General features: G+C 44.7%; 2 protein-coding genes across 3 annotated transcripts; both read left to right on the forward strand.

Moving 5' to 3' along the window:
* The first annotated feature begins 439 nt into the window (after positions 1-439).
* Positions 440-4,179, forward strand: si:ch73-127m5.2 (uncharacterized protein LOC561202 homolog). Of its 2 annotated transcripts, none has more exons than XM_062378861.1 (5): positions 440-644; positions 1,257-1,899; positions 1,981-2,181; positions 2,264-2,393; positions 2,482-4,179. In XM_062378861.1, the coding sequence occupies exons 2-5, from the start codon at positions 1,506-1,508 to the stop codon at positions 2,951-2,953; spliced, it is 1,197 nt and encodes a 398-aa protein (XP_062234845.1). In that variant the 5' UTR covers positions 440-644; positions 1,257-1,505; the 3' UTR covers positions 2,954-4,179. The 2 variants fall into 2 exon arrangements, with proteins under 2 accessions (XP_062234845.1, XP_062234846.1); XM_062378862.1 differs by having other exon boundaries at positions 440-612.
* Positions 4,180-5,150: 971 nt separating this feature from the next.
* si:dkey-21e13.3 (uncharacterized protein LOC100150043 homolog) lies at positions 5,151-10,827 on the forward strand. Its single transcript, XM_062378496.1, has 5 exons — positions 5,151-5,461; positions 7,449-7,556; positions 8,189-8,311; positions 8,393-8,518; positions 8,914-10,827. The coding sequence occupies exons 1-5, from the start codon at positions 5,362-5,364 to the stop codon at positions 9,384-9,386; spliced, it is 930 nt and encodes a 309-aa protein (XP_062234480.1). The 5' UTR covers positions 5,151-5,361; the 3' UTR covers positions 9,387-10,827.
* The last annotated feature ends 7,369 nt before the right edge of the window (positions 10,828-18,196 follow it).

Raw genomic sequence — 18,196 nt, forward strand, 5'->3', positions numbered from 1 at the left:
AGAAAAAACATAACCCCCCCTCTACAAAAACATACAGAATAAAATTATGCAATAAGAGCAGGATGTCCGGAGCTCAAGAATACATTAAAAAACAATCAAATGAAGTTGTAAATATTGCTTTGCATTTTATGCAGAGTTGAGGAGCCTCTTAGGGTTATTAAATAAATGATTGGATTATTATGAAATAGTTTATAAATCATTTAAAATCTTTCTCAACATAATAAAAGTTCTTAAAATATTCACTTTCTTGAACTTTTACACTTTCTAAAATTGTTCTACTCTATTTTTTATCAAGCCTGAGGCGATAACCAATGGGAAAATGTCTCAAAACACAAAATGAGAAGAAATGTTATTCTTTTGTCTTTGGTAAAGCCTGAGCCGGAAGTACCGCCTCCCGCACTCGACTGATAAACCTCTCGTCCAATGGGATGTTTGACTGATGCGTAGATCGTCCAATGAGCGTCGGGATTACGGCTCCGGAGCGGAAGTGCACGCAGAGCTGATTTGCAACCCGCCGGAACCAAAGCGGAGACGGAGGGAAAATGTCGCTCGCGTCGTCGCGGACCGTTCTAGGATCAGTGTCCTGTTAGGAGGCTCCAGGCGGCGGCTCCGGTGAGTGGGACCCGGCACCAGTTGCACCCGAGGTGAGCGGCTCTCAGGCGGACCCTTCCGGGCCAGAACCGCCGTGTGTCCGGGGCGAGCAGCGTCTCAGGCCCGCTGCAGAAACACAGACAGAACAGCCTTAACCGCCGGCGGCCATGATGGATTCCAAATGTTATCAAATGTTGTAGAAACTGAAAAGTCTTTAATTGATTTTAATTAGTGAGAATGAAACACTTTGAACAACAGTTGGAGACGAGGCTGCATTTTTTTAATTTAATTAAAGTTATTAGTTTGTATAGTTATATCACTTAAGCCATAAAGTTGATATGGTGGTTCAATTATTAATATTAATTTGAGAGTTTCTCGTCTTGACCAATCACAGACATTTCTTCTCCACAGGCATCATGGGAAATAATTCAGTATTGTACCAAATGATGAAGTGATCGCACAAAAGACATAGCCGATAAAAACAATAACAATAAACAGACAATAAATAAGTTGTTTTCAAAATGAATAGTACGATCAGAAAATACATAGCTAGATGACGGAGTTTCCGCTTGTTTATATATTATATATTTTCAAATTATTATAGTTTCATGAAAAGCTTAAACTTTGGACTCTAACCAGGATTTTTCTTGACTTTTCTCTTTCAGACTGAAACCTCTGCTCTTGTGCTGCCATGAGTGGTTTAATCTTTCTACAGAGAAAGTAAAAAAGCCAAGACAGGTTCAATGTGTGAAAGTTAGCAGTCAGCTCACTCACTCCCTCAGCTTTAACCATAACCCTTTTAAAAAGAGGAAGGTGTACTGTAACACCACATGGGCCTCGGAGGCCACCTGATCTGATCATTACTCCTCTGGAGCCTCCTCTCTCAGCTTGAAGGTTAAAACCTCAGCAAAGCCATGGATCAAACCACCAGGGTTGTGGGTGTGGACACCCAGGGGAACTTGCTTTACGCATTGGTGAAGCCAGTAATGGGCATCTTCCAAGTTCCCTCTGACCAAGCCGGCAGCGTGGTACAAGGGGGCATGGACCTCCAGGGTTTATCTGAGAACACGCTGGTCCTCCCTCAAATGCAGGGCCAGGCTCCCCTCGATCAGAACCACATGGAGATGCACAACATGCTGCCTCACATGCAGCCTCAGATGCAGGTTTCTGCTCCCGTCCACGCCCAGGATGTGTCTCAGAACCAGGAGACGCCACCGAACCCCAGCACCAATTCAGGGTCTGGGACCCAGATGCCCTTCGCAGAGGTGTCGTCCCTCCTAGATCCGAACATGAAGGGATCTAAAGCTCGTAAGTGCCCAGTTGTTTGAAGACTTTACCTCCTGAATGTTTGACAAACTAACGTCTTCCCCCGTGTTTCTCCAATTTCAGGGAAGTATCTCATCTCGTACGATGAAATCAAACGGCGCCTGCAGGACCCGGAGAAGATGTCCCTGCGCTCGCTGGCAGCGTACACTCGTGTCAGCAGAGGACCGGCCAGCAAGAAAACACTTCTCGAGTCACTCAATGTTCTCGGCCTCACTCCAAGCACAACTACCTCCGTATCCTCCTCGTTCTCCAAACTCACAGAAGGTAACGTGTTTGTGTACTAATCTGAGAACATGGAGTAAAAGTACAAGAGTCTGCCAGTGTTTTGATGAGTGTGTTTTCTCAGGCGACACCAGGGCTTTGTGTGAAGATATGAAAGATTTCTCTCAGGACTACATTGATTACAGCAACATGGCGAAGCAGCTCATCCCAGAGACCAACACAGTTCAACACTGGTCCAAAATGATTGAAACCAAGTACGTACTGTATGTTCTCAGTGAACCTCGAGCTTTCAATCCTGTTCTTGATAAAAAATATTAATAACACACTCTTTTTCCCCTGTAGGAATCACCTCGAGGATATGAGGAAATGTTTCAAGGATCCGATGAACAGCGGTGCGTTTGACAACGTGACTCACGGCCTCGGCCTGGGGATGCTGGACGTCGCACTCGACATGATCCTCATGGTGATCGAGCAGCAGATCCGCATCTTGTCTGGTGCGGCGGCGTCAGACCCGGTCGACACCGGTCCGCCGATGCGCCGTATCCGCAGGCGCCACCGTAAAACCCACTTAAATAACGTGGAGATGCCTCACAAGGTGACTGGGGGGGTCAAGGACCAAGGGAAGGTCATTTCCAAAGGAAAGGGGCGCGGCAAAGCCAGGAAGAAAACAAGACAGGAACCCGTGGCGGTCGGTCCAGTGGAGACACCGGCAGACCAGTACAAGCCAGACAACGTGGAGGGCAACGTCCTCACACTGGTTTCTGTGGGATATGAGACTGTTTCCACTGGGCTCAACACAGCTGGAACTGTTTGACCACTGGTCACACCACAGGTCAAAGGGACCAATGCAGTCCCATTCAAAGAGACACAGCAGTGGGCAGTCGGCTCTAGTTGAGCTTCATTGAGTTCCCATGAAGACGAGGACAGTTGTAGTGAGCTCAGCATCGCAGTGCAAAAATCTGTGTCCCAATTCAGGGGCCTGCATCCTTCTATTTAAATGTGTCCTTTCATTCCTAAAAAAACAAAGGATTTCCAACAGGTGGATCCTTCTCGGGCCAACTTCCTCCAGGATTCATCGTGTGCCGGTGGCTGAGCTCCAAGTAGCTAACGATGCCTTGGGAAGAGCGAGACAAGCTGGTGACTTGAAATTCTCTGTAGACTGGACTGTCTCTGTCTCTGGCCTGTGAAGGAGGCCGTCCCTGGACTGGGACACAGATAATGTCACATGTTGGAGTCCGCTGGAGGCAGCAGCAGGGAGTTAGCTTTACTTAGCAGCAAGACTGGAAACAGGGAAGCAGATAACATTCAATTTAAATTACTAACAACTGGCGTCACTTCAAATTAATTAATAATTGGAATTATTAGAAAAAATACTTTCTTTTGGCCTGGCTGTGTTTCTTCCTGTATTATAATAATGGAAACTTGCTAATCAGTCACAAAAACCAAAGCATAAAAACAGCAACTAGTGTTTTACAGGCAGGTTTTAAGTTTCTTGACTGTAACAAGCTCACGTTTCAACATTTGATTTATAAAGTGTTAAGTCCGTTTTGTTTCCTAAGAGCCAGGCTATCTCTTGTCTTTCTGCTAAGCTAAGCTAACTAGCTGCTGTGACATGTGACAGATGTGAGGTTGATCTCCATCTTCTCATCTGACATTTGGCAAAAATGTGATAAAGCACATTTCCTGAAATGTCGAACTGTTTCATTAAGTGACTCCTCTGTTTCTTTAGTAGGGTTTGTATGTATTTCGATGTATAAACTGAATCCTGTCACATTATATTTTTCTGTCTTAGGTATTTTTTTAGCGAACAGAAAAACCAAGGAATGTAAAATGTAAAGAGTTTGTTCATGCACAAGTACAGTTCACAGTTAACTATATCCGAGGTCTTGATTTTTATTATTGTTTTGCCAGTACAACGTCTCCTGTTACACTCTTTTATTTATTGTTTAGATTTCCTGTGCTGTTATTCTGTACTAGAGTGATGAAAATAATGTCTGTCTGTTTTTACTGGAGTAAAATATGAAGATTTAATTTTCATAACTTTGTGAATCGTTTCTTATGAGAAAAAGATTTCACAGATCGAACTCGGTTTGAATCTGTTGACCCCTGAGACAAAAAAAGAATAAGAGACATTTTTAAAATAAAATCTGATATGAGCCGATCTCAGATATATATGCTAAAATTATTTTCTAAGTTAAAATTCTATATATTAGGTTGTATTTGTGTTTTCTTTTTATTTATTATATTAAATTAAAAACTATCTCACCTCATTTACATTTCTTTGTTTTAAGGGTTAGATAATGACGTCTTTGGAATCATTGAAATTTAAAGAAAAGTATCTTCAGTACTCGGGTATATTTGACTATGGGTCGGGCTCTTCTGTTTATTAAAACCATAATGTCTCCTTACATGAAAACACTATGATCAGAAACCTTCCCTGTTACAGATCATTAACGCTCGGGTCTCCTGTCATTTCTATTTCTCTGATCAAGAAGCCACAGGTTTTCTATTTGTTTCCCAACAGCTCCCTCTCGTGGGCACTTCAGGGAACATCACATCAGATGAACGTGTCGAGGAGCTGGTAACAGTCCCAGCTGACATCAGGTGAAGTTTCACAATGAAACAGTAAACTTGCAGCTGTTGATGAATAGACAAACAGTTTGCATCAGATCATCAGAGCATTTGTTTTTCTCTGATGAGAAGACAAGCAAGAATATGTAATTATTAACGAATCCTGTTGCTTGGTTGTTTTAAGAGAACAAAGTCCAACTTGGAAAAAGAAATGATCAGGATGAAAAACCTTCAGTCATATGTTTACATGTGGGCAGAAACCTGATGCCCACCTGTGTGTGTGTTGTTTTGGCTGAAAGGCATTGTGGGAGCTTTTGGTATGAACCCAGAAGAGTCAGCCAAGTGCTAATACCTTTACTTCACAGACACACACAGGGTGGTGGGGGGGAGTGTGCTATAAATCCGTCAGCAGCTTTACTGAGGATCTTCTCGGTATTAACCCTGAGAGCCAGCTGGAGAATAAGGAAGGAAGGCGTGCTGAATGAAAACAGATACTTTTATTTATTATTATATTACTTAGAGCAGTTTTCTCCAGCTGATTAGAAATCTCCAAAGAACAAATCCAACAGGAGGATGCACGAAGATGTGTTTTGCGTGAAGATGTGGACGTGAGAAGGTTTCAGCTGCTCAGACACGACAGCGTGGAGCAGGATGGGTCACAGCAACGTGCCTCCCACCTACAGCTGCTCTCGTCCACAGACGGACACGAGCAGGTCCAGTGGACTGAAGCCGTGCACGGTCAGCTGCAACGGTGAGTTCAGCACCGCCACGACCGGGACATGGTCATCAGATCATGTGACACCTAACATCTTCATTCAGGACACACTTTGCTTCATCTTCACATAATTATACTTTTACTCTTGTTCATCATACACAGATTTGTAGCTGCACAGTTTACTTTGATTTCCATGAATCCTTAAGGAGCCAATTTGACAATATGTCTGATGTGTTAATATATTAGTTTTTTTAATATTTCAATAGTTTTAACCACCATCCACACAGCTGCTGTTTTGAATTCATTTCTATTATACATACAAATTCTTCTTGAAACGTTCACATCACTGGATCTTGAATTATCACTTAAATTCAGAAAAGTCTCAAGATAATGATTACGATAATAATGATAGTAATAATCTAAATAATGACACCTGTCACAAGTATCTTGCCCAAGGACGCCTCGGCATGCGGAATGGGGAAGACTAGAATCAAACCACCAACCTTCTGGTTAGAGGGCGACCCACCCTGGTTTAACCACACACTGTATCATAACTTGAATCCAATAAGTGAACAAGATTGTTTTAATGTAAAGCCAAAGTTTTCATATAAGGAAATTCTGATGCCGACACTGAAATGTCTGTAAAGGACAGATTTTTAGCGACAAACTGATAAATTGACCGGACTCCAACTTAGAGCTTCAATATGTTTCTCCACCTGCTTCATGCATCTGGAGAAACACCGACCACACGACTCCTCACTGTGTCACCCTGTGTTAGTTCATTCAATGTCCACTCACTCATAAGAGAACTGGTTTGGCAACGGGAGGATTTATTGTTGACAGAGCATCAGGGAAAATGTGACCATGAATTTGATTTATTTCCACTGGTGTTTAAATTTAATTGAACCGATTTCAGAATTAACCTCGGATCAGGCAACTGGTAAATAGTGAATCATCAGTGGCTCCATCCAGGGACGGATGATTATCATATAAGTTCATGCAGACGTTTGTGGTGACCTGACGTTTTCCTGCAGCACCGTGAGGTTGTATCTCTACTACTGGATATGAATAACTTTTCATCTGGAGCCATAACAATCATAGTTTCTAATTTAAAAGAAAATACCTGCAGTACTGGTACAATTCCCTTCAGCCTGATTAGGAAATTGAAGCACAGCACTGCTGCACATCACCATGTTGTCACTGACGGTGCTTAAGCATGTTGGCAAAGCAGCCGCTGCTGTAAGTACACACTCACACAGCTGCTGGCGTGTCGGCAGCACTTTAATCGTGTTTTCTTTTGCACCACAAAGACCAACAACCCGTCAGGAGCAGCTCAGGTCTAATCCAGAGGGAGCCGACATCTGGATGTTTCCACATGAAGGAACACAGTGCATCTTAGTTCACGTTCTTTTTATTATACTCTGTTCTCAGTTATTATTTAGTCCAACTGAAAATGTAGTGTAAGTCTCAATTTTAATGGAGAAAGTATAAGAACTAGACGCTGGAGAGAAGTGACAAAAACCGGGGAGACAAGAAATGTCTTTTACTGACGTCCCAGAGTGGGAGCATTAATACCACAGACTGTAAATAAAGATGGAGGACATGTTTCCACTTCCTCCCAGTATCAAGAACTGAAGCCAAAAGCAGCCATCTTGCCCCGATGATGTCATTCGATCACTTTCCAGTCAGTCTCAGCTGTCAATCACAAGGTTTTACCCATATATCTACAGCATCAAATAACTACTTAAAACCAGACTTATCAGAAACATCAACATGTACTTTGACCTTTTAGTTTGGTCCATGTCCCATCCACCAACATGAAGGAGGGGGTGGTTATGACCTATACTGCAGCCAGCCAGCAGGGGGCGCTTACAGGCCTCTCTTGGGGAGCTGTCACCTCATCTGTCTTTATATTCCGTCTATAGATCGTACATCCAGTGTTTTCATGTCGTATATGGTAACTGGTAAATGGTTTGATGCCTTTAATATGTCTCAGTTTATTTGATCTCTCATCTCGACACAGACAACCTGAACAACGCATTAGGAACCATCAGGGTTCTTGGTCTGGAGCCGATCGAGCATGAACTGAAACCACACCTGAACACAGTGCTGGCCGACATCAAGGAGGGAAGTGAGTTCATCTACACTGATTTTCACTCTAACACAAATGTATGATGAGCTGTGGGATCCTTCAGGCCTCAGCGGGGACACACACCTTCGAGACAACGTGAGATGTAACACAACCCGTCACAGGCTCGCTGCTGTAACCAGGAGTTCTCAGGGTTATTTTCTGTGTCACAACCCGTCAGCTCATAAGATATGAATTGCAAAAAAATTTACACAGCAATGCCGCTGCATGCAATTTACATATTTATGTGATTTCACACCGGTGTACCTTCAGACATCGTGCCTCCCACGCCTGGTGGTAGCACCTCTATCGTGGCTGCTCGGTCTGTATGAAGAAACGTGTAGAAAACCCACGGTGGAGGGGAGCGGGGGGGGGGGGGGGGGTTCTGTGAAGGGATCAGGTGTGTGACAGTTGTAAGTCCGCGGCCGACGTTAAACTGTATTTGTGTCTCCCAGCGAGAGAGCAACAGGGAGCTGGAGGCAGAAGAGGTAAACACCGGTCACAGCCATCAACGAGAGGAAAGACGGAAAACACTTAAAGTTTAAATCCAGAGACGTTCATTGCAAACATTAAAGCAACAAATCATTCAGGAACTATAGCTGCTAACACTTGCATTTAACTCCACTTGTGTCCAGAGAAGGGCGCTGCTGAGCAGGTGGTGGTGAGCGGGATCCTGCCGATCCTGGCTCTGTCTCTGAGGAGCCGAGGGCCCCTCACTCTGCTGACGGCAAAACTAGTGTCCGAACTCGCCAAGGAATGTGAGTGACTTCTCCAGATTCACGTACAAACCCGGTTTCTTACTGGTTTTACTCAGTAACTTTCGTTCTGTTTCCCTCCAGCTGTGGTTCGTAAAGGTTTTGGCGACGCGGGCCTGGTGACGGCTCTGCTGTCGGTGTTGACCAGCACGGACCAGGAGCTGCTCCTTCACGCCGCGAGGGCCATCGCACGCATGTCGTACGACAGCTGTAAGTGAAGGAACCCAGTAGCAAATATCATCGTATCGCAACGAGGCTAGCACTAGGCACGTTGCAGTTACAGCCCTTACTGGCAGGGGGCAGTAACAGGGGGATTGGAAACAAACCACAGACTGTACATAAAGATTGACGCCATGGTGAAGCCAAAGTGATTGGCCCCCTGGTGGTCGGTTGTGGTATAGGTCATAAACCCTGCTTACTCCATGTTAGCAGATAGGACAAGTTTGTGTTAAGTATTTTCTTTCTCAAAGATGGTGGTAATTTGACGCTATAAAAATGGCGTGATACATTTTGATTGACAGCTGAGACTGACTTCACGTATACCGACGTTTATAAAACATAAAAAGTAAAGTGAACAAACTCTGAATGATTATTTCCTCCCCCAGCGAAGCAGCAGGAGCTGCTGCTGCGTCGAGGGGCGGTGCCGCGGCTCGTCGCCATCCTGCTTCGGTTCCCCGACAAGGGGCCGCTGGAGGAGGTCTGCCTCCAGGCCCTGTGCAGCATCAGCGGCATGGGGGTGGCGGAGGGGGCCGGCATGGTCTGGGAGAGGGGAGCGTCTGTGAGGCCGGACGAGTCGGTGTTCCACGGCGTCTCGCCTCACACCTGCGGTTTTGCCTCTTCTGTGATTCTGGTGCGAGTGTCTCGATGGGCGCCGGGTCAACACACGGTCAACATCGAGGTCTTCCAGCGCTGCTCCTCCTCTTTCTGGAGCCTTCACGGGAACCAGCGGACTGCTCACTGGTTCCCACTCTCCAGTTGGGAGAGTTTTTCAAATCTGTACAAGATGATCAAGTTCCCAGGGAGGAATGTTCCTTGGATAAAAAGTCTGAAAACTAGCATGTTCCAAACTTTTCTCTGATGGAGGAAATGAGAACTGACAAAACCTCTGTGATCTCACCACTGATCCTCGATACTCACCAACACACCATGAATGTTTACAGCCAATAAACCTGCACAGGGATTTCTTTATCTGTGCTCCCGATGTTTTGGTTTTATAACAATATAGTATATATGTATTTTCTCCTTACTGTTGTTATTCCTTGGCTCATTTTGTAAGAAGAAGAGTAAACTTCTCCACCACCTGCTTCCAGTACAACCCAGTTGGTGGCAGTTCATTTTAACTGGTGGAGCTCTTAGGGGACAATGATGTTCTGTTAGGTTTCTGTGCAAATAGTTAAATCAGAAATAAGGGTTAGAAAATAAAGCAAAACAAATAAACAAGCAAAAATGCTTGAAAAATTATGAATTCATATTCTCGGCAGCTATTTGCTCTTTATGATATATATATTTTTATTATAGATCATTTGATTGGAATCCAACTTTAAATAAAAAAAATGTAACATTTAATGTGCACGTGTATGAACAGCAGATATACTTTTTTTATATTGTTTGCACACAAGTAACATGTACTGGATAATATCCAGTACTCGAGCCACGACCTTCCAGAGTATATAGAACTGTTGTCATTTGCATATAATTTATCAGGTAACATTTATCTTTCTCTTTCATTCACATTATTTGTTCAACATGTTTCTAAATCTATTACTGATGTATCTGCAGCTCTTCCTCCATCACACATCACATCACACCACGGCACCATGTCTGTTCTGTCTGACCTAATTTGTTTGAGTACTAATTGTGTGAAACTTTTAAAAGTACTTTGGGTCGACAACTCTTAACCTCCACCAGCGCTCCAGCCTCCCACAGGCGCCGCGTTGACAGGAGCCTCAAACAGCGGCGAGCAGCGAGCCCCACAAACGCTCCCTCCCAGAAGCCCCGGCTCGTGCTAAACGCTCAGCTGCTCGTGTGCAGCACTTTGGTCTGTAATTTGATTCAAATGGGTTTTGGACTCCAGGGGAAAACGTTTCTATGGAAGTTGTGGGAACGCAGTCAGAAGGAAACCCAGGGAGGACACAGGCTAATGGCTCCGGGCTTAAACTCGCTCCACCTAAATGTACCAGGCTGGTTTGGTTTCAATGCAGCCTTGATGGGTCCTTTGCACATTCATCCTGACCTGACTCTTCTCTCACTCACTTTGTTAGTCAGTGGACTGAAGCAGCTTGACAGGCGACCACTAGATGGCGTGTATGTGCTTTGTGGAAACCAGTGTCACAATTAAAGAAATGGAGTTTGTGACTTTGCCCAGAACACATGGACCGAGTCTAATAACGACGAGCAGAGGAGAATCTCTGATATTTACATGGATTTAATTGGTTTGCTGTCCCCCCCCGCTGATATGAAAGCTGTTTGTGGTCTAGTCTGAGTTAAATTGAACGCCTGCCCTTTGATTGTAAATCTGTTAAATAGAAAATGCCAACACAGAGACGCCAGTGCATCCCTCTTCCTTTAATTATCTCTCTTATTGGTTTCATCCGGCTCCAGTGCGTCCAAACGCGGGGGCACGTCCTCTAATCAATCCAAACTGTATTACTCAGGGAGACACTTAAATATTTGATGTGACAGAGATGAGACGTTGGAATTATTTACAGGTAGAGCAGAGGAGCAGGCGACCGTATTGTGACTGACTCGACTGTCCTCTGGGGGAAACCTGGTTCACTAGGCCCTGGCTTTTATTTTGATCTGAATCATATTTCACACACTCATAAATATCGGTCCTCTAAACTTAAATAATTGTTTTCATGAAGATCCATGAATCATTCTCTGAGAAATCAATGTAAATGTGGAGAAAACATCCAAACAAACAAACAAACAAATACAGATGAAAACCTCTATTTATATAATTATTGTTTTGTCTATTAGATTTTGAAGATGTTGGACCTGCAAATGTAAAAGGTTGTAAAAAAAAGAAGAAAGTTATCATTATCTTCCATTGCATCAAGTAAATAAACTGTTATTTTTTGTTGTTTTACTCCTTTGCGGGAACACGTGACGCTCCAGACACGTGAAGAGTTAAATCCCTTCCCCGATGCATGGAGAGGACTTACATTATTTTTAATATGCGACTCATTAATAATGCATGACGAACTTTGCATTATATGCCCTGAAACTCACAGAACACGGCTGAGGACTGTTTTATTGCTTGTCTTTGCAAATGAGTCATTTAGACTTTAATCCTCTTGTTGTTTTCTGCAGAAACAAGTGTGTGTAATTGCATTAGGATTTCACGGTGCTCAGATTCTAATTGCTGCTTTCGTCATTTCTTCACTGTGGCCTCAGTTATTCTGAGCCTGTAGCATTTTTCAGCGGTAGACAAAAGTCACCCACCGTGTTGACTTACACACACACACACAAACAAACCACATAGTGACACAGATATTCCTGAAAAGCCACACATCTGCACACAGACACAAACACACACAGACACACAACCTGCAGGAGTGTGTGTTTTCCCTCCGGACAGTGGATGCCATCACTTTGATTCCTCTGGGTTTGGTTCATGTCTTCAGAATAAAGGCAGTTTGATTGTCGAGCAGATAACACACACACACACACACACACACACACACACACTGATCCTCTCCCTCTGCAAACCTGGTGACAGGTCGATGACAACTCTCATCAGCAGAGCCCTGGATTAGCTTTAACCAATCAATTCTTCTGTCAAGTGCACAGCTCCTCTCAATGGTGCAGAGTGTCGTCGGACCTCAGAGAAGAGACCTGACGCCTGGAAGTGTGTCTCCAGCAGCTCGGCCTCACGGGTCCACAGAGCAAGAGACGTCAGGAGAAGGAGGTGCTGTCGTCTGCGAGTGCCGGGGAACACAGGCCGATATTTAAACACAGCTCATTTCATTCAATTAGCCTGGAACATCAACGTAAGACAGTGAAAATCTGGTGAATGGATTAAAGAAAAACGTTTGAACTGTAACTTCCCAAATGAATGAATGAATGATATTTTATCCTGACATTTGATATCATTGCACCAGAAACCGATTCTGTCAATAGGTTGTCCAATAAAAAAAGGGCAGGTTAAAGACTTTGCCTGTTTTTTTTTTATTTTAACACCCAGCCCCCAAAAGCTCCACATCAGTCATGTTCTATTCCTGACCTACAAATACATCACCACCATTACCCTCCACAATCAACCACCTGCTGCCTTTACTCCACCAGCACCAGTGTCTAGACACCCCGGGGGGGGGGGGAAACAAAGTGTCTCACTGTGGATTTGTCCTTTTATTCCAACACATGGAGTCACACAGAGGTCAAAGTTCAAACCAGAGCAAGAAAACAAACTGTGATGTTTGTCTGTCGGTTAAAAACAGTGAATTGAGATTTCATCCGACCGCCGACGCCCCCGTGGTCACAGCACCGACCTGTGGCGCGCTGCAGATGTTAAACTCAACACCAGAGAGTTCACCACGTGTCAGGCGGCTTATTTTTACCCGGCAGATGTCAGAGAGCTGAACGCTCGGTTCAAACGCCGGCGCCTTCTCTTCTATTTCTGTCGCGACATCACAGGCACAGATGTAGCTCGCTCCCGCTGCTCTGAGCGACAGAATAAGGCTGGAACTGGAACAGGAGACAACAACTAGGACCAAACACAGAGGCCGGGCTTCAGGCACGTTCCTGTGTGTGTGTTTGTGTGTGTGTGTGGGGGGGGGGGGGCTAGTAGGGTGGGAGGCCATCTGTCCCGGCCTATTACGTCCATCACAGGAGGTCCTTTCCACACACACACAGACGCAGGCACAACTTCACAGAGGTTGTGGCTCACAGACGGTTTCTAAAAGGAGAGTGCATGACTAATCGTGGACATTATTTCCGTGCACAGCGTTTTGTTTTCTGAGGGAATATTGCAGCCTGACATCAGCAGCAGGGGAAAGTGAGAACACGGCGGAGGAACAGAGGAGGACGGCAGAGCGATGACACGGCAGATGGTTGATTGGAGATTATCGCTGTGGGAGGAAACACCGGGAAGCCAATTAGGGGAGGGGACAGCGGGGCACAGACGGTCAGAGGACCAATCAGAATCCTTCATGTTTGATCACGTTATGATTATTGGACAAAATAAATGCCCCACTTTTTAGTTGGGTCCATGTCCCATCTGCTAACATGGAGGAGGCAGCTCTGTCCAGGAGGTTATGTTTTCACCCTTGTGCGTTTCTTGGCTTGTTTGTTTTTAACACACCCGCTACAGGATTGATTTCCACGATCCAGAGATTTGCTCTTTATGAAGAGATCAACATTGTGAAATCGGGCGTTTCTCAACATTTGCCGTGATTTCTCAGAGAATAATTAATTCATCTTGATGATAACAGTTCTAAAGAGCTCCACCGAGTGACATCCCAGTTCAAACCAGTGGTTTAACAGTTAGTGAAGGGAGCCAGACTGAAGGACAGACGAGTCACACGCTGAACAAACAGAAAAAAAGAAACAACAGCCGCAGCAGCAGAGCGACAGACCGGAGTGGAAATAGAGCTGACTGACAAAAAACATCAAAATGATGCTTGAACTTTCCTTTAAGCCTCGGCTCCTCTTTTTTTCTCCGTTTACAACTTTGTGTAAGTCTCGTTTTTCTTTTCTTCTCCTCCTGCTTTCTGTGCCTGTTCGTTCCCATAAAAAGTCTCAGCTCCCTGTTTCCCCTCAGCCTGTGTGTGTGTGGGGGGGGGGGGGGGGGTGGAGCAGTACAGTACGAGCGGCTGTCATCCTGCTGAATAACGATGACAGTGCGAGTAAGTGTGGCCATCGCTTCAGCTCCTCTGATGGATAACTTCCTCCTGAAACAAAGGAGCCATTAAAATATGCTTTCCACAGACGTGTGTGTGCACAAACAGCTCAAACTGAAACAAAAACACAAACATTCAAAGTGAGACACACACACACACACACATGTCAAGGCTTCACCGGCACCAGGAGCTTAGAGCTCCAGCTTCGCCACAAGCACAAAACAAACTCTGACTTCTATTCAAACTGAACAATCGCCGACGTTTAACAGTGTCAAGTACAAAACGCTGCACAAACTCACAACCTGAGCTGCCTGGAGCCCGAACAGGAGAGAGAGAGAGGCGCTGGTTCTGAGGAGGGCCAATTAGTCTCAGTGTGGTGGAACTAGGACGTGTCAGTGGATGTGTGAAGGGCGGACAGAGCGAGTGAGAGCAGAGGCAGTGAGAGGGAAAGGCTTATGCTAATGTGTGTTTCTAGTGCTGCTCCTGGTTCTGGATCTGTTTGGCCCCGAGGAGTCAGAACCTGAGAGTGAGAACCTCGTGTGACCTCTGGAGAAGCTCACAGCGTGAAGAATATTCTGATATTTAACTTTTTTCTGCAGGTTCAAGGTTCAAATTGCGTCTGGAACCAAACTGGACAATTAGCTTCGGATGAACAGGACAGATCATATACGTGAAGGAATTGAATGTAAGTACATGTAAAAACTCAGTTATTACACAGGTCTGACCTTTGAGTCGTGCATACATGCAAACATACATTTTATTTAGTCTACAGACTGTTAATAAAGATGGACAGCAAATTTCTACTTCCTCCCATCGTACAACAACTAAGCTCCTGGATAAAGGTGAAGCCGACCAATCGTGAATCAGTCTCAGCTGTCAATCATGACATTGACCATGATATAGGTAAGTCTTTTTTTTTCGTTTAAGTTTTATTTTACAATATTGGCTTAAAGTTTAGTTTATAGACATGCTAACACTTTCTAAAGAGCATTAAACACCCTCAACTGATAGAGGGGAGTTATGAAGTGTGAATTACCAGAGTTACTACAGCTCTTCCTGTGGGGGAGCAATTTACAGCAGATATTAAATAGTTGTAAACCACAAATGTCAACCATATGAATATGGAGAGTCATTAGGATTCTTTTTTTGCAGTTTTATAGCACAGACACTCATGCAGCTAATGAATAATGTCCTTATAAAATTCATAGCAACAAATGACACAAAATATGTCTTTGTTCAGTCCAATAATCAAAATATCAATATATCTTTTATATCTCCAGGGAGAGTGTGAGTGATTGAGTAAGACTCTTCAGAAACTCTCCAGCTCCTTCATTAATTCATCCATTATGGTGAAAAAAGCTTTTACCAGCGGCTGCAGAAGATCTCTGATATCAACACCACATTGAAACAAGCCTAATGGAGCTTAATGGAGCACACCTCCATCTTTAAAACACCATCAACAAGTACAGGCGCCTCCTGATCAGAGCCGCCACTCCAGCCTCGTCCCAGCCTCCCCCCAGACTGCGAGACAGAGCTGCCAGGATTCCCTCCTCGTCCTCCTCCTCTTCTTTTTTATTTCCCCCCGTCTCGCCTGATCTGTCAGCGAGCGTCTCGCAGCCATCACTCTGTCTGACAGACGGACTATCTCCGAGTCGTCAGTCACTCCACCGCCTCTCTGCAGCCGTCTTCTGCAGCCGGCAGGGACACCCCCTGCAACACAGCTGTCACAACGCAAATGAAGAGAGGCCCCTCGTCTCCTGGAACCGGGGGAGCAGGAGGAGAATATTCCTCCTGATTAAGGAGCCTCCCTTCTTATGTGGTCATTAGCATTGCTATCAGGGGTGAATTTTAATAGGACGAGATCCGACCTTGAAGCTTCCTCGTGTATTTCTGCTTTAATAAGGTGAATCGTGCTCTGGTCCTTTAACTACAGTCACTATAATCACAGCCAAAGCAAAAACATTTGATTTTAACATTTTTAAAAACATAAATTACTTCATGGAAGACGGATGTTTGATCAAAGCCGCTGGCAACAACAAAATGGTTTTCGGGTGGAAAGAGTTAAAGAGCAGGTGATTGTCAGAGCAGCTTTTGATTTTCCTGATCTACAAGATAAAGCACAAAACAATAAATACAATACAAGTTAATAAATACAAACAGGACAGAGCGAATGAATGAACAACAGGATGAGAACAGACTGAAATGTGTCTGTAGCGCTGACTGGCTGTTTCTGATATTGAGGAGTGAGGATCAAAGATGAAAGTTTGGTGCAGACGTGGCAGAAAAGGTCGAGCTCTGTGATAACAGGTTGGAATACGCAAGTTTGTGTTGAGGTGAGAAATAATGATCCAACGAGACGAAACCCTTAAAAATAAGATTTAACCAGCAACAGATCCAATAAGGGAAGATACAACTTTTAATCTAAAGACAACCTGTGCATCAGCTTCCTCTGTCTGTGGGTCACTAGACTCACATTTGTGCGGTGGGATCTCCGGCTCGGTGGCTCTTCACCAAACAACGTCCTCAGTCTCAGCAGCAGTGAGTCGCTCGGAGGCGACTTCCATTTGGACCGAGGCAGTCTGAAGGAGACGTGGATTTATAAATGTATTTCCCCTCAGAGCGTGATGGATCGCCCCATGACACTTTGAAAAACACGACAGGGAGAGGGGGGGTGTGCACGCATGCTCATATTAGCATGTGTGTGTGTGTGACTAAACCGAGGCATATTCTCGATATAGATACACCCACCAGAGCTATCATGGTTAATAATGTGTCAGTGATGATTGATGGTCAGCTAAAGGGATGGGATTGGCTTGTTCATGTGTGTGTGTGTGTGTGTGTGTGTGTGTGTCCATGTTATATGTGTGTTTATATGTACACACCATCTGTCTATGTTTATCCTCCTTTTCTGATTTGGCCTTTCCACATTTCTCTTTCCCAGTCCTCCCGTAGGTTGATATATGTACATGTGTAGTGTATATATATTTAAGGACAGAATATAAACACACTCAAAATGAAAATGAAAAAACATAATCAGGACATGTGTCTGTGATTCTGAATTTCTTTCTGCTGACTAGACCCTTCACGCTGTTTATTTTATCCTCGCTTGTCCTCTCAGCTTTCTCACCAAACAGCTCCTCCTCCTCCTCCTCCTCCTCCTCCTCCTCCTCCTCCTTCTCTCCATCTTTCATCCGACACAGTTTTCAAGCATCTTCTGAGTAAACAACAGTAAAAAAAAACAAAAAAAACTGGTCAGTGCACCAGTTTGCACGCAGCCAATAAAAGCCTCTCGTCTGACAACAAGTGAGCGTGTGAACAAAAATAACTACAAACCCACTGAGTCCCGACGACAGCTGTTTGGTTTGATGTCATGTTTGAACTGGCGGCGGCTGCAGGTTCCAGACCAAACATCCAGAGACGCCCGGTGACCTTCCTCTGTCTGTGTATCCACAGATGACAATGTGTGTGTGTGTGTTTGTGTATCCTAGACTGTGTGTGTTTGTCATAGACTCTGTTTGTGTGTGTACGCTACTGACAGCTTATGACGTCTGTTTATTTCCAGGTTAGACGATGGAGCTGGTCACTGCACAAGGACCAGGCCACAACAACGTGTGATGAGAAAATGAGTGGACGTTGGGTGAAGGATGAAAGAATACACGGAGGAGGGAACGAGGGAGGAGAGGATGAAGGGATCTGGGTAGCAGGGAAGGAGGACGACTGAATGAATGAGGGTAGGGATGTCAGAAAGAGGGAGGAGAGGATGAAGCAATGTGGGTCGGGATGAGGGAAGGAGGGAAGACAGGATGAAGGGATGTCGGTATCGGCAAGAGGGATGAGGGACGGAGGATGAATGGGTGTGGATAGTAGTACAGTCGATTTCCATGCATAGTGATGGACAATTTAACTACCAGTAGGGGGTGCTCTAACTGCCTCAGAGGTGTATTCGGTTATTAAGGGTTTTGACCATAAGAAAACAGGATGTACAGGACATATATGACCTGTGTGGCGGGTGCATCTATAATACCAGCCATTAGTCATCAGCATCTGT

This window comes from Platichthys flesus, chromosome 20, assembly GCF_949316205.1.
Source record: "Platichthys flesus chromosome 20, fPlaFle2.1, whole genome shotgun sequence".
NCBI classification, from domain to species: domain Eukaryota; kingdom Metazoa; phylum Chordata; class Actinopteri; order Pleuronectiformes; family Pleuronectidae; genus Platichthys; species Platichthys flesus.

Bases quoted from the DNA above. Each gene is read 5' to 3' on its own strand.
- si:dkey-21e13.3 (XM_062378496.1), top strand. From the start codon at position 5,362: ATGGGTCACAGCAACGTGCCTCCCACCTACAGCTGCTCTCGTCCACAG. The intron at 7,557-8,188 runs GTGAGTTCATCT...ACTTGTGTCCAG, and splicing joins GGCCGACATCAAGGAGGGAA to AGAAGGGCGCTGCTGAGCAG. The intron at 8,312-8,392 runs GTGAGTGACTTC...GTTTCCCTCCAG, and splicing joins GTCCGAACTCGCCAAGGAAT to CTGTGGTTCGTAAAGGTTTT.
- si:ch73-127m5.2 (XM_062378861.1), top strand. From the start codon at position 1,506: ATGGATCAAACCACCAGGGTTGTGGGTGTGGACACCCAGGGGAACTTG. The intron at 1,900-1,980 runs GTAAGTGCCCAG...CTCCAATTTCAG, and splicing joins CATGAAGGGATCTAAAGCTC to GGAAGTATCTCATCTCGTAC. The intron at 2,182-2,263 runs GTAACGTGTTTG...GTGTTTTCTCAG, and splicing joins GTTCTCCAAACTCACAGAAG to GCGACACCAGGGCTTTGTGT.